The sequence below is a fragment of the Cydia strobilella genome, chromosome 6 (assembly GCF_947568885.1).
Source record: "Cydia strobilella chromosome 6, ilCydStro3.1, whole genome shotgun sequence".
Lineage (NCBI taxonomy): Eukaryota > Metazoa > Arthropoda > Insecta > Lepidoptera > Tortricidae > Cydia > Cydia strobilella.
In genome coordinates this window covers 5,640,880-5,653,904 of record NC_086046.1, presented here as the reverse complement: position 1 = coordinate 5,653,904, position 13,025 = coordinate 5,640,880, and the positions used below count along the sequence as shown (strand labels likewise).

The 13,025-nt window shown below is 40.1% G+C and overlaps 3 protein-coding genes across 4 annotated transcripts in view; 1 reads left to right on the top strand and 2 right to left on the bottom strand.

Annotated features, from left to right (window-relative positions):
* LOC134742379 (probable tRNA (uracil-O(2)-)-methyltransferase) overlaps positions 1-13,025 on the bottom strand; it is a 300,106-nt gene that overhangs the window by 225,748 nt on the left and 61,333 nt on the right. The gene's annotated exons all lie outside the window — the stretch shown is intronic.
* LOC134742391 (3-oxoacyl-[acyl-carrier-protein] synthase, mitochondrial) overlaps positions 165-13,025 on the top strand; it is a 68,423-nt gene continuing 55,562 nt past the window's right edge. Inside the window, exon 1 of the mRNA XM_063675513.1 lies at positions 165-1,775. Coding sequence (XP_063531583.1) covers positions 222-1,511 — 1,290 coding nt within the window. The 5' untranslated portion in view covers positions 165-221 and the 3' untranslated portion in view covers positions 1,512-1,775. The remainder of the gene's footprint in view (positions 1,776-13,025) is intronic.
* On the bottom strand, positions 1,638-11,362 carry LOC134742376 (gametogenetin-binding protein 2-like). Its single transcript, XM_063675484.1, has 8 exons — positions 11,169-11,362; positions 10,698-10,888; positions 9,577-9,720; positions 8,748-9,015; positions 7,502-7,726; positions 6,560-6,841; positions 3,020-3,451; positions 1,638-2,563 (listed from the first exon to the last, which is right to left on the bottom strand). The coding sequence occupies exons 1-8, from the start codon at positions 11,265-11,267 to the stop codon at positions 2,345-2,347; spliced, it is 1,860 nt and encodes a 619-aa protein (XP_063531554.1). The 5' UTR covers positions 11,268-11,362; the 3' UTR covers positions 1,638-2,344.

The window sequence follows — 13,025 nt, the reverse complement described above, 5'->3', positions numbered from 1 at the left end:
ATAAAGTCAAGTACTCACAGTCGGGAGCTCATTATTAAAACCGTATTAAAAATATTAAAATACAGAAGTACCAACAAAATAACATGAAAGATATTCGTTATGCAAGTCGATAATTTGTTGTTGTTTTCTTATCTGTCAGCATTATGACCTGTCAAATCTCAAATCATATGGTTGTTTGCTGAATTGCTGGTCAAAATTAATTATAGTCAAATATATTGAAAATGAAGCTTTTTCACCAGTTAAGAAAATATGCAACTTCAAATGCACGAAGAAGAGTCGTGGTTACCGGTCTAGGCGTAGTTAGCCCACTAGGTTGTGGAACGAAATTAGCATGGAATAATCTTTTAAAAGGTCACTGTGGGGTTGTATCTCTTCAAGGGGAGGAATACTCTAAATTACCCTGTAAAGTTGCCGGTCTAATACCGACGCAAGAAGGTGATGATGTTACAAAGGCACTATCTAAATCCAATTTAAGATCAATGGCTCCGGCTACTTGTTTAGCTCTTTTAGCTACATCAGAAGCATTAAAAGATGCTAAATGGATACCAGAGTGTGATGAAGACAAGGAGAGCACCGGTGTTGCATTAGGGATTGGAATGATAGACTTGAAAGACGTTTGCGATACAAATGATGCTCTAAAATTAGGTTACAATAAAGTTAGCCCATTTTTTGTACCAAGAATATTACCTAATATGGCAGCAGGTCACATAAGTATAAAGTATGGGCTCAGAGGCCCGAACCATACTGTTTCAACAGCTTGTGCAACAGGTGCTCATTCAATAGGGGATGCTTTTCGGTTTATCAGGAATGGAGACGCTGATGTGATGGTGTGCGGAGGAGCAGAGTCCTGTATTAGTCCTTTAGCTATTGCTGGCTTTTGTAGATTACGAGCTCTCAGTACTGCCTTCAATGATATGCCCGAGCAAGCCTCAAGACCATTTGACAAAAAGAGAGATGGATTTGTAATGGGTGAAGGTGCTGCTGTATTAATCTTAGAAGAGTATGAACATGCTGTTAAGCGAAATGCTAAAATGTATGCGGAAATATTAGGCTATGGCTTATCAGGAGACGCTTCCCATATAACAACTCCTAGAGAGGACGGGACCGGAGCAGTGTTATCTATGAGTAGAGCTCTGCGTGACAGCAATATTGACAAGGAAAAGATAACTTACATCAATGCTCATGCCACATCCACTCCTGTTGGTGATGGAATTGAATCGACAGCAATCAAATCTCTATTCCAGAAGCAGAGCTCTAATATCTCTGTATCATCTACTAAGGGTGCTCATGGTCACTTGCTGGGGGCAGCAGGCAATCTGGAAGCTGTCTTTACTGTGCTCACTTGCCACCATGGAATATTACCTCCAACCTTGAACTTGGATGATGCTGTTGATGACTTAAATTATGTATCCAAGGTATCTAAACCTTGGCAAGCAGAAAAGAGAATAGCCCTAAAAAATTCCTTTGGCTTTGGAGGCACAAATGCCACACTCTGTATAGCTCAGTTATGATAAGTTCTAGTGATAAGCATTAATAATAATATATTATATTAGGCATTTATATCACACATTTAAATGGTATTCTTATTCCTTTCCTTTCCTCTGTACTGTCGGATGGAAACTAAATTAAAACACATATTTCTTGCATTACAATTGATATATTTTAAAACTGAGTTACAAATTTCTGATTTGATAACAATGACAAAACTGCCAAGGTAAATCCTAAACGCTGGCTTTCAGTTAACTCCTGATAACGAGCAATATTTTATTCATCATGTACCACATTATAACATTGAGTTACATAAAGCAATGGAAAATAAAATAGTTTGATCAAAAAATGCTACTTTATTATATTTCTAAGCATTCTAATATTTTATATAGTAATTATTTTTAAATGCTGGGCATTATCCTGATGATTAATTCACAATTTATTGAGTTCTTCCAACGAGACATTTTATCACAGGTGGCGCTCAACACCACCAACAATCAAATGACTATCGGGCGACACTAAATATGAATCTTAATTCAACTAAAAGCACCCTGACGAGCCTTCGCAGCCGGGTCTTGCATTTACTAGCGGACTGATGTGATTAGATGGTGTTCGGACGCTTCCTTCTATTCTATGAGACATGATTGGCAGAAATAAAATAAGTTTAAAAAATTATCAAAATAAAAATGGCAGTTTCTATAGTTTGGAATAAATCATAGCTATAGATAATCAATAGCCATTTTATCAAATAACTGGATATTACACATGCAAGACATTTTTAGTAGACAATTAAGCGGATATAGGTAGGTTTGTGCCTTCGAAGGTCAAATGAGTATGGTACGCTCGGCGCTCGGAGTCAAGCAGCGCGGTGTGGGGCGGCGCGCTGGGCGGGTGGCGCCGGCTCGGCGGGCTCTGGCTGCGGCGTGGGGTTGACGCAGAGCTGCGCGAACTTCTGCCGGAGGTTCTGTCGCAACTCCTGCCTTTTCTCTGTTATGTTTCGACGTGATTTGAATTCCAGCACCTCTTCTATAGGAATATAACTGGTGTCCTGTTCCTCGTCTGAAGAGCATGTTTCCTGTGAACAATTTGATTTGATGGGTTCTTAAAGTAATCAAAAAACTCAACACAAAAATAAAATGTAATGTGGAACTTGTGTCAAAGAGATCTCCAGTATGACTTCTAAGTTGTAGGTAACAACTGATAGCTTGTTGTAAAAATCAGCAAAAATATTTCCGCACTTGAAATTTCTGCTCAGATACTACATTTTCATAATAAAATAAAAAATTCCTCCCGCGTACGCTTCGGCTGTGGAATGAGCTCCCTGCCGAGGTTTTCCCGAGGGGCTACAGTATGGGGTTCTTCAAAAAAGGAGTGTACAGGTTTTTAAAGGGTCGGCAACGCGCGTGTAATATCTCCGGTGTTGCAGGCGTCCATAGGCTACGGTAACTGCTTACCATCAGGCGGGCCGTATGCTTGATTGCCACCGACGTGGTATAAAAAAAAACTAAAGCAGCATTAATTTGATTCTTACCATTAACATTTCTTGTAGTGACAGTGGAAAACCGGAGCATGAAGTTTTATCGTTCTTATTGATATCTAAGCAGTCTCCTCTTTCATGGTTGCAGAACCCTTCCGAGCAGGCTACCTCCGAGCCCTCTGGAGAGCTCATGAGCGAAGACGAGCCTGAAATAGTCTCACAGCAGCCTCCATTGTTGCCTGAAGAATAGCCGTAATCTTGAGAATGCTCGGTCGGGGACAGGTTCCCGTTTTTGCCTCGTTTCTTCCCGGTTTTGACGGGGGAGCGGCGCTTGGAGTCGTCCTGGCAGGACTGGCAGCTGTCGCCGCTGGCCTCGTAGCACTGGGTGTAGTCGCGCGGGGATAACAGATCAGTCGGCGTGTCTCGTTCCTCCATGAGGCATTCTTCGCATTGACACTTTTCTTCTGGTTCCTCGGAATCGGCCTCCTGTTGAAATAAAAACTGCAATGTGTAAAAGGATCAATACAATAAAACAAAAATAACACACCAAAAATGATGCAATTGTCGTGGACGTACCAGATCTTAGTGTTCCAACTACAAATGTCACAGCATCACAGGGACAAATGTTTGCGGTTTATGAGTAATTTTTGAATCTAGCACAAAAATCTGGGAAAAATAATTGCCAGTAGTTACCACCAACTCTGCTTGGTAAAAGGTGGGGAAAAAAATCCCAGTAGTTACTACTGGTAACAACTTGGTGGTAACTAGTGGGAATAACCTTGGAATAACCCTTCAAGTGTACCTATGTGACAAATTTTAACATTATCGCGTAATATTAAATATGAGACCGCTTTTGTTAACTTATATGTAAATATATTGCATGACCCATGTTAGTTATGTTTTAAGTAGTAATAAGTAGTTATTTTAAGTTTGACTGTTTGTATGCCTAATAGCAAGACCATGGTGATTCTATATTATAAATGTTACAATGGTATATAATATACCATAGATATATCCAAGAACTCAGCGATGCTTCCATACGGTGTGGCCTGGAAATGAATCTAGACAAGACAAAAGTTATGACCAACACAGATAGGACAGGAAATAAATGCCCAAAAAAAGGTATAGAGGGAAATGCTTGGAACACAATTTTTGACTTCGTAGCTTTGTTTGGACTAGTTAGGAGGTGAACATATCAAAAGTCCCCGGCCATAACCCTGGTGCTGGGGGGAGAGGGGGGTTTGAAGGTTCCATTTTTCGGTTTTTCGATTATATCTCGGAAACTATGCGTCTAAGCGACTTGGCCACTTATACAAAATGAAAAGAGATTTAATTTGTTACAAGTTTTATTCAGTCAAGTTTTTCGATATCTTGTATAGTTTTTGAGATATCTGCTCTTCAAGGTTTATTTAGGGCTCTCATTTTTATTTTGATTATCTACATCAGTGAAGCTGCTAGGCCGGGTTTGGGATCGTTTTCGTATAAATCGGGGGTGCTAAATTTATTTATGGTATCAACATTGACACCATTCCTAAGTAAAAACAAAATTTTAAAAAACGATTTTTTATAAAATTCCTTTTTACGCTTAAACCGCCGAACCGATTTCGTTGAAATTTGGTATAGAAATGGTTTGAGTCCCGGGACAGTACATAGGATAGTTTTTATACTTTTTATAACCAAAACCATCTTTTAAGGGTGTGAAAAGTGGGGTGGAAATTGGTATGGGGAATCAATAACCGCTGAACCTATTTAAATAATATTTGGGATGGTCTACGTGTTTGATTTAGTTGATAATGATACCAAACATGACTTCAAACCTAAATTTAAACAGTATTAACCTCAGGAATTCAACTTCGGCGAAGAAGCTGTATTCCCCTCACACCAAATTTCACACCTTCAAAGTATGATTTTTGAGATAAAAACTATATTATATCCTGTCTCGGGACTTAAAACACCTATTTACCAAATTTCAACTAAATCGGTTCAGCGGTTTAAGCGTGAAGAGGAGTTAAAAAAAAAAGTTATTTGTTTAAAGTTTATATGTTTTTACTTCGGAATGGTGTCAATGTTGATACCATAAATGAATTCAGCACCCCCGATTTATACGAAAACGTTACCAACCCGGCCTAGCAGCTTTACTGATGTAGATAATCAAGATAAAAATGAGAGCCCTCAATAAACCTTCAAGAGTGGATATCTCAAAAACTATACAAGATATCGAAAAACTTGACTGAATAAAACTTGTAACAAATTAAATCTCTTTTCATTTTGTATAAGTGGCCAAGTCGCTCAGACGCATAGTTTCCGAGATATAATCGAAAAACCGAAAAATGGAACCTTCAAACCCCCCTCCCCCCCAGCACCAGGGTTACGGCCGGGGACTTGATATGTTCATCTCCTAACTAGTCCAAACAAAGCTACGAAGTTAAAAATTGTGTTCCTTGCATTTCCCTCTATACCTTCTTATTGCTTGGCCTAAGATGTCAAGGCGAATATCACAGTTAACCATACCGCCATCGAAACTGTCGATAAATACGTGTATTTGGGACAAGAGATAGTGACTGGAAAAAAGAACCAAACCAATGAGATCAACAGACGCGTACGACTAGCCTGGGCAGCCTATTCCAATCTCGTCTCGAGTTTGCCTTCAAAATGAACCTAAAAAAAGCACGCATATTTGACCAATGTATCTTGCCTGCTCTCACTTATGGAGCTGAAACCTGGGTTTTCACCAAAGACATACTACGTAAATTGAGCGTTGCCCAGCGGGCGTTAGAGAGAAAATTGGTGGGGATCACATTGAGAGACCGTATTTAAAACAAATGAATGGCTGAGACAACAGAGCAAGGTCAATGATGTTATAAAACGCGTAGCCAATTTGAAGTGGGAATGAGCTGGTCATATAGCACGAAAGACCGATTCGTGGAGCAAACGACTACTCGAGTGGCGACCATGGGGGGAAGAGCGTCCTCATAGTAGACTCCAGATGCGTTGGGACGACGGCATCAAGAAGACTGCGGGGAAACAGTGGCTCCAAGTCGCACAGAACCGCGACGAATGGCGCAAAATGAAGGAGGCCTACACCCAAAGGGTAGAAAAAGGCTAAAGAGGAAGAGAGAGAGATATAACTATGTTCTACAGACAATAAACGAATTATGAAGATTCGGAATCCGGTACAATACATTTTTTTAGACTTAACCATTACGTCAAAATGACTCGTGCTAGAAAGGGCTTACGTGGTTCAACAACTCTTGGAAAAACGAAGGTGAGGAATGTATTACCTAATATGGCCGTACTTGCCAAGTTGCAGAACATTCACAGTACGTTCCTAACGCGTGTCGTGCGCGGCGCGTCATCGTGACTGTTATCGGAATGCGCGACGGATGATATTGCGCTGACGCCGCGTGAATCATTTGATGCCATTGCCGGTCAAAGAATTAAGGTCAAGGAATGTCATGAAATAGTATCTTGGCTTGCTGCGATTAGGCAAGCATTTAAATTAACTATTACGCTTACATAAGGACGAGAACACATCAACCTATAATCTACATGCTGGTAGCAATGGCAACTCGTACCGTCAGAGTAAGTACATACCTTGCACTTGCTCTCAACCGCCTGCCTTTCCTTCTTCTTGCGACGCTTCAGTTTCTTCTGCTCCTTCCTCTGGCGGCGCGTGAGTTCCTCCTGAGCTAGCTCATCGTAGAGCAGCTGCAGCTTGGACACGCCGCTCTTGTGCTCGACGGCCGTCTCGAACTTGCGGTGCAGGGCCTCCACGGCGACGGCGCAGAGCGCCTGGCACGTGCCTTCCTCCTCGCGGAGCCGGAGGGAGATGCGCTGCAGCCGCTCGTAGATGCATATGCCGAGGCAGATCAGTACCTGGGGGATTTGACGACTTGTATAAAAAACTGAGAAGACGATTGATGAATAAAAGAGAACAGCAGAATAAAACAACTGAAACACCGATTCGCGAAGGAGACAAAATAAGATATAGGGATTATAGGGGATCCAATGTATTAAGAAGTTTAACGCTTGCAGCCTTGCAGCGCTATGTCGGATGCCGTCCGTGGTTTTCAAGAAGTTAGAGGGTTGGCAAAAACATTCTCCCGCCACATATTTTGCCTTTATCTGCAGATCTAAGACCTGTCTGGCCTAGTGGGTAGTGACCCTGCCTATGAAGCCGAAGGTAACGGGTTCAAATCCTGGTAATAACTTATTTGTGTGATGAGCACAGATATTTGTTCCTGAGTCATGGGTGTTTTCTATGTATTTAAGTATTTATAAATATTTTTTATTACATATATCGTTGTCTAAGTACCCAAAGCACAAGCCTTATTTTTATTTATTTATCTACAGACTGTCGACAATATTTGCTCTTAATATGTACGTGCGGCTCACGGTGGTTGCCAAGTAGTTCCGGTTCAGCGCGGGCAATAAGCCTTGCGATATATTCGGTCTTGGGCTGCAGGTGTAGGTGTTTGTCGAGAAGGCAGCGTTTGATGCCGCCGTACAGTGTTCCTTTGTAAACTAGTATATTACCTCTTCCTGAGCAATCTCGAGGGTCTTCGCGTGTCGCTCACGGTGGTTGCCAAGTAGTTCCGGTTCAGCACGAGTTATGAGTCGTGCAATATATTCGGTCTTCGCCTGCAGGTGTAGATGTTTGTCGAGCAGGCAGCGTTTGATGCCGCCGTACAGTGCCCCCACGTAGCCCTTCTCCTTCTGGGGTTCTTTCTCTTCCACTAGCAATTGATATGCCCTTAGAACCTAGAGAAGTCATTGACATTATTTACGAGTGCTACATTGACATAAATTTATCAATTCTTTTGTGATTTTAGACTGTCTAACTACTCTAACTCTAAGGTAAAGATGCGGTAGGTGATATTTCAACTTAGTTAAAAATTAAGGTGCACTAGACACATGTTTACAAGTGAGTGTTGTAGGTAATTAGGTATGTTGTCAACAAAATTCAATTTAAACTCAATAAAACCAAACCAAAATCGTTTGTAGTTTCCTAAGATAAAAACTGCCATAGTGCAAATTTAACATTGTTGTTTGCAAGAAAGCAGTTTTTAGATAAGTTCTAGTGTCGACGCTTATCACAATGATAACAGTGACGCAACTCGGCTATAAACACAAACACTACAGACAGTTTATAGAAGAATATTACTTTGATTTTTAATTATCATTTATGTGTATTAAATATAGAACGGGTTACGTTACTCACGTACCTTAAGTCGAAAAACGACACGTCGAATACGTGAGTGACCTGTTCTTAATATATTCAATATGTCTGTCTCATGGAAGTTTTGTTATTAAAATTATCATTTAAATGTATTACATTTTCTAGTTACATTCGAGAAGGGAAATATTGATCCTTGGAACGCCGCGCCAACCGTGCGCGGCGCGTTATCGTGAACCTTGTCGAAGTACGAAATGCACGAATGATATTGGCCTGGAGCCGTGCGCGTCAGTTGACATCTTTGACGGTCAAAGCAGGGCCGGATAAAGCCAGCGCGGGGCCTGTAGCAAATTCTAAGTTGGGGCCCATGGGGTTTTTTACGGCCACAATGCACGGGTGCGCGGGACCCCCAAACGCGCGGGGCCCGTGGCATTTGCTACTATTGTACTATTGCCACGTGGTTAATTTGCCACTGGGTCAAAGGGGTTAACAAAATGAGATTTTATATAAGTACAGTAAGACAAACTCCTCTGGTTGATGATTTTTGAATGAATGATTAGAATATACCGGTTCCTCGCCCTGGGTTAGTACGGCTCGTTAGCTAACCTTAGTCTTGCAGTCGGCGCAGAAGCGATGCTTGCGGAGGTAGTTGTGCAGCGTGTCGTGCAGCGTGCCGAAGTGCACTAGCGTGACGTGGTCTCGGGCGGGCGCGCGCATGGCGTCCCAGGCGGCGCGCCACGCGCAGCGGCCCGCGCCCCAGCCCCAGCCCGCGCATGCGCCCCAGCGCGCCGAGCCTGCCTCCAGCGAGTGCAGCGCGCAGCGCGGCGACTTCTTGAAGCGGCCCCCGCGCAGCACGAGGCATTCTATGCCGCTGCTGAGGACAAACACGTAAAGTTTACTTTTTAAGTTTAACCTATCGACTCCCATGCACAGTCGCCATATCGCGTTATGAGAGAGAGATTTTTTATTTTTCCATGAGCTGGAAATTTAGTGATTAAATCAATAAGAGTCGAAAACTGGAAAAGCTACGTTTCATTTGATGATGCTAGTAAAAAGATAGGTCATCTTAAGATGGGTTAAATAAATGAGGGCTTAATCTTGCTAATCCAATTAATATGGCAAATGGACATCTGTGTTACTATTAAATATCATTGAATACATGGGAGTTCCTTCAATAGCCTGAAACACCCACCATAGTGGTATAATTTTCAAGATTATGAAGGGTAATAAATGTAATATTAACAAAAAAAAAACATGTTATTCTGGTTACAGTACCAGAATAACTTCCTTACACCTTAATATGTGGCTTTCCATCAAAGAAAGGTCCTTATGGTCCATGTGCATAAGGACCCTTTAGGGATGGAATGAATCCATATCTCAAAGACGAGGTACTGTGAAATAATAAAACTTGACAGTATCTGTTCTGCTAACTTACCTGTGCCCATTCAACAGCGTGGCGAGTGACTGTGGATGGATGATCTTATCTTCTCTAATGGTCATTATTTCATCGGATCCCAGTATCAGTGGGTCCAGTGTAGGGTGACCTGATTTTGACAACTGGTAAAAGAGGCGTTCCACACTAAAAAAAACGAACAATTCAATAGTTAAACAAATTAAGTGTAAGTGAAATTATTTTTATACTGGTCATTCATGTATTATTAAGTTGAGTAAGCACTCGACATGCATCGATTTATCTAAAGCCTAGACAAATATCATAAAATAATGGAGAACCACCCAAACTTACTTGTGAATCCTGATTAAGACTACCTAACACAACTTTTACAAGGCTGAAGAGAAGAGCACCTCAAGATCTTAACCAATACTAATATTATAAACGTGAAAGTCTGTTTGTGTGTTACCTCTTCACGCTTAAACTGCTGAACAGAGTTCGTTGAAATTTAGCATTGAGATATTTTGAGTTCCTACTACGCTATTGTTACTCTAGCTGCGGTCACTAAGACCACGCAGACAAAATCGCGGGCAAACGCTAGTATAAAATAAATATAAGATTTTATGAAATTGATGGGCATGTCAAAGGATATCACACCACTCAAGACTTAAAAATACTTAATTTCCAGCTAAATGTCAAAGATAGACAGCTTGCAGGATTCAAATAGCAACTAAAAAAAAAACTACTCCAAAGGCTTTTTAGAGGGTTTTGTGTCTAGTCTAGCCATTGTCTCTCAACTTGTACATGCTTAAGGTTTTTTTAATAGGATTACTTTCATGATGCTAAGAAGGAATGGAAATTCCCCGAGGGTCAAGCTAGCACCAAGAACTGAGTTTATTGTTGATCTGACTGATATTTCAATTAATGTGAGTTCAGTCCACAGTGAATCTATCAATTTTCTTTTTAATTAATATGTTACTTGATCTTTGGTCATTAAATTCCACACATTAGGAAGTTACATTCTGTTACAAATTGCTTTAAGTTCTAAAATGCTGACTTTGCTAAACTTAGTACAAAATTTTGCAGTCATAGTTAAAACAACTAGAAAACACGCCAATAAAACATTGGTAAAAAAGTTAGACAAAATGGGCTTTGAAAAATTATACCTTCTCCGGCAACCAACACATGGAATGCTTTGATTTAAGACGTTAAATATATCCGAGGCATCGACTCTGAGAGCCACTTTCAGTTCTTCTGTCGTGAGGACTTTATACTTGCGCACGAACTCCTCATACTCGCGCCCCTTCACCTGCGGGTTGTCGCAGATCAAGCCCATCGTGTTCAAGTCCATGATCATCTGAAAACATACAAACAACCAATAGCTAACGTTCAACAAAGGAATTAAATCGCTTAATAAGGTCAACTATGAAATGTCATGCTCCTTTTGGTAGAAATCAATGATTCTTTGCGGCAAGTAATCACTGCGATCTTAAGCTGAATCGAAGTTCCATCGACGAAATACGTTGTGTGTTAAGATATTTATCATTCTAGTTAAGCGTTCTTTTTGTTTTTACATTCAATGACTAATTATTATAAATCTACCACGGCACTAGTGTCAAAGTATAGATATTTCTTACCGTGAGATTATCATATATAGTAAGCGGCAACTGCCGTCGCTTGATCACGGGTTCTTTTTCACTGTTGTATATATCAACCAATTTCGCCATTTTAATCATGAATCACATAAAATTGCCGACAATACACACAAATATACAAAATGACGGCCTTCACTAGTCAAGGAATACACGTCGTGTTGCGTCTGACAATTTGAATACAGATTATACAAAACATTGAACAAGTATTATATTCTTTGACATGAACCGTCAACGAAAGCAATCAGAGGTGCCAACCGCACAAAATTTGTATGTAATCCACAGACAAATTACGTTTTTAAGTTGCTAGGCCAGTTTTTTGTCTTGTATGTGTCTTGTATTGTCAGTAAATAAGAACAAAAAACTATACTCATCCTTTTCTTTCGGGTGCTAATACTAATGTAGGACAAAGATAGTATGATTCTCTCTGTTTGAAATGAGACAGTCCTCTGACAAACTATAGATATTATTTTTGTTTTCTTAGTTTTATTTTATTTTATTTGGTGCTAATGAAACTTCCATGGGGTACGGGGCATGGAGACTATATAAAGGAGCCAAATCTCTATGTATGAAAAGTGTCCATCAAAAAACAGTAATTAGGCGGCGCCACCATACACCGAAATACTACCAAAAACAACCTACGTAATTTGGTCGGGTTATTTGTTGCCTTATATGGTTCATGTTATACCATAGACCTAGCATTACATAGACCAGCTATACGCGTGCGCCCGTAAGGGATAGACATAGATGACGTCATAAACGTGGGGATACCATATTGGTAAAAATTACCCCAATATTTGATATCACGTTGGGGCGATTACCCTGGAGGCAAAGTTAGCTTGTTTGACGGTATTAAAAAATTGTTAAATAAAATGTCAATGGGTCGTTCTTTTAAGGCGTATAAACAATGAAATACCTCTTATAATTCGCGCAGGTGGTACAAAACTAAACATGTTTAGTAAATAAAACGTAAAATAAAATGTATTATGGGTTTTAATTTAAAGAAATCACAAATCGTAATCACACCAATTAATGTACACCACATTTAATCTTCACAACATTTGTTTATTTATTTTTTGGAATTAGAAGTACGAAAAAACTTCGAGGTCAAAATTACCCATAAAATTATGATATTTTCATCTGGTATCCCTAACATGATTGTTATGCAGCTAAATTAAGAAGAAGTTTAAAAATGGCTGACCTCCGACTCCTACCTACCTACGTAATTTGGGCGGATAATTTTACAAATAATGTTTTGTTAATTTGCGTAAATAATTGTGATATTTTTATTGAAATCGTTTGATTCTACATTGCTTTGAGTGTAACGTAATTTTACGATGTTATTCTCAAATATTGCGTTAAGAGGAAGGTGTAAAATACCGTACTTACGTGTGAAAGGTTATGATCTCATATTTTTGCTCAGAGCGGCTATTACAGCCGATTACAGAACAATTCACCAGTATTTTATCAAAGTTCAAGCATTCAAAACGCTAACCATCACTATATTTCATAAGAGAAAGCACAATTTCATACAAAACAACAACAATTAAACAAGCAACGAACAAACATGACATGTCACGTACTTATTTGTTTGCCACAACCTCGGTTGTGGCAGCGGTGGAAAAGTGAAACTATGACAAGGACAAACAATAACAGCGCTTTCTCTGCTACTCCTACTGAAAGATACATAAGACTATCCCGTTCGGTCATTTTCCCCCACTCCTCATGACCGATCCAGTTATACTAGATTCATGTGTTATACTCATGTCCCAGAGCCTAACTAGCGCCACCGGAGAGATTAGGAACTATTATTTATAGCTGAAAGCGGTCACTTTTGCAACA

Excerpts from the sequence above, each read along its gene's own strand:
- LOC134742376 (XM_063675484.1), bottom strand. The coding sequence starts at position 11,267 with ATGATTAAAATGGCGAAATTGGTTGATATATACAACAGTGAAAAAGAA. Across the intron at positions 10,889-11,168 it reads CTATATATGATAATCTCACG|ATGATCATGGACTTGAACAC; the intron begins GTAAGAAATATC and ends GTATGTTTTCAG. Across the intron at positions 9,016-9,576 it reads ACGCTGTTGAATGGGCACAG|CAGCGGCATAGAATGCCTCG; the intron begins GTAAGTTAGCAG and ends GTTTGTCCTCAG.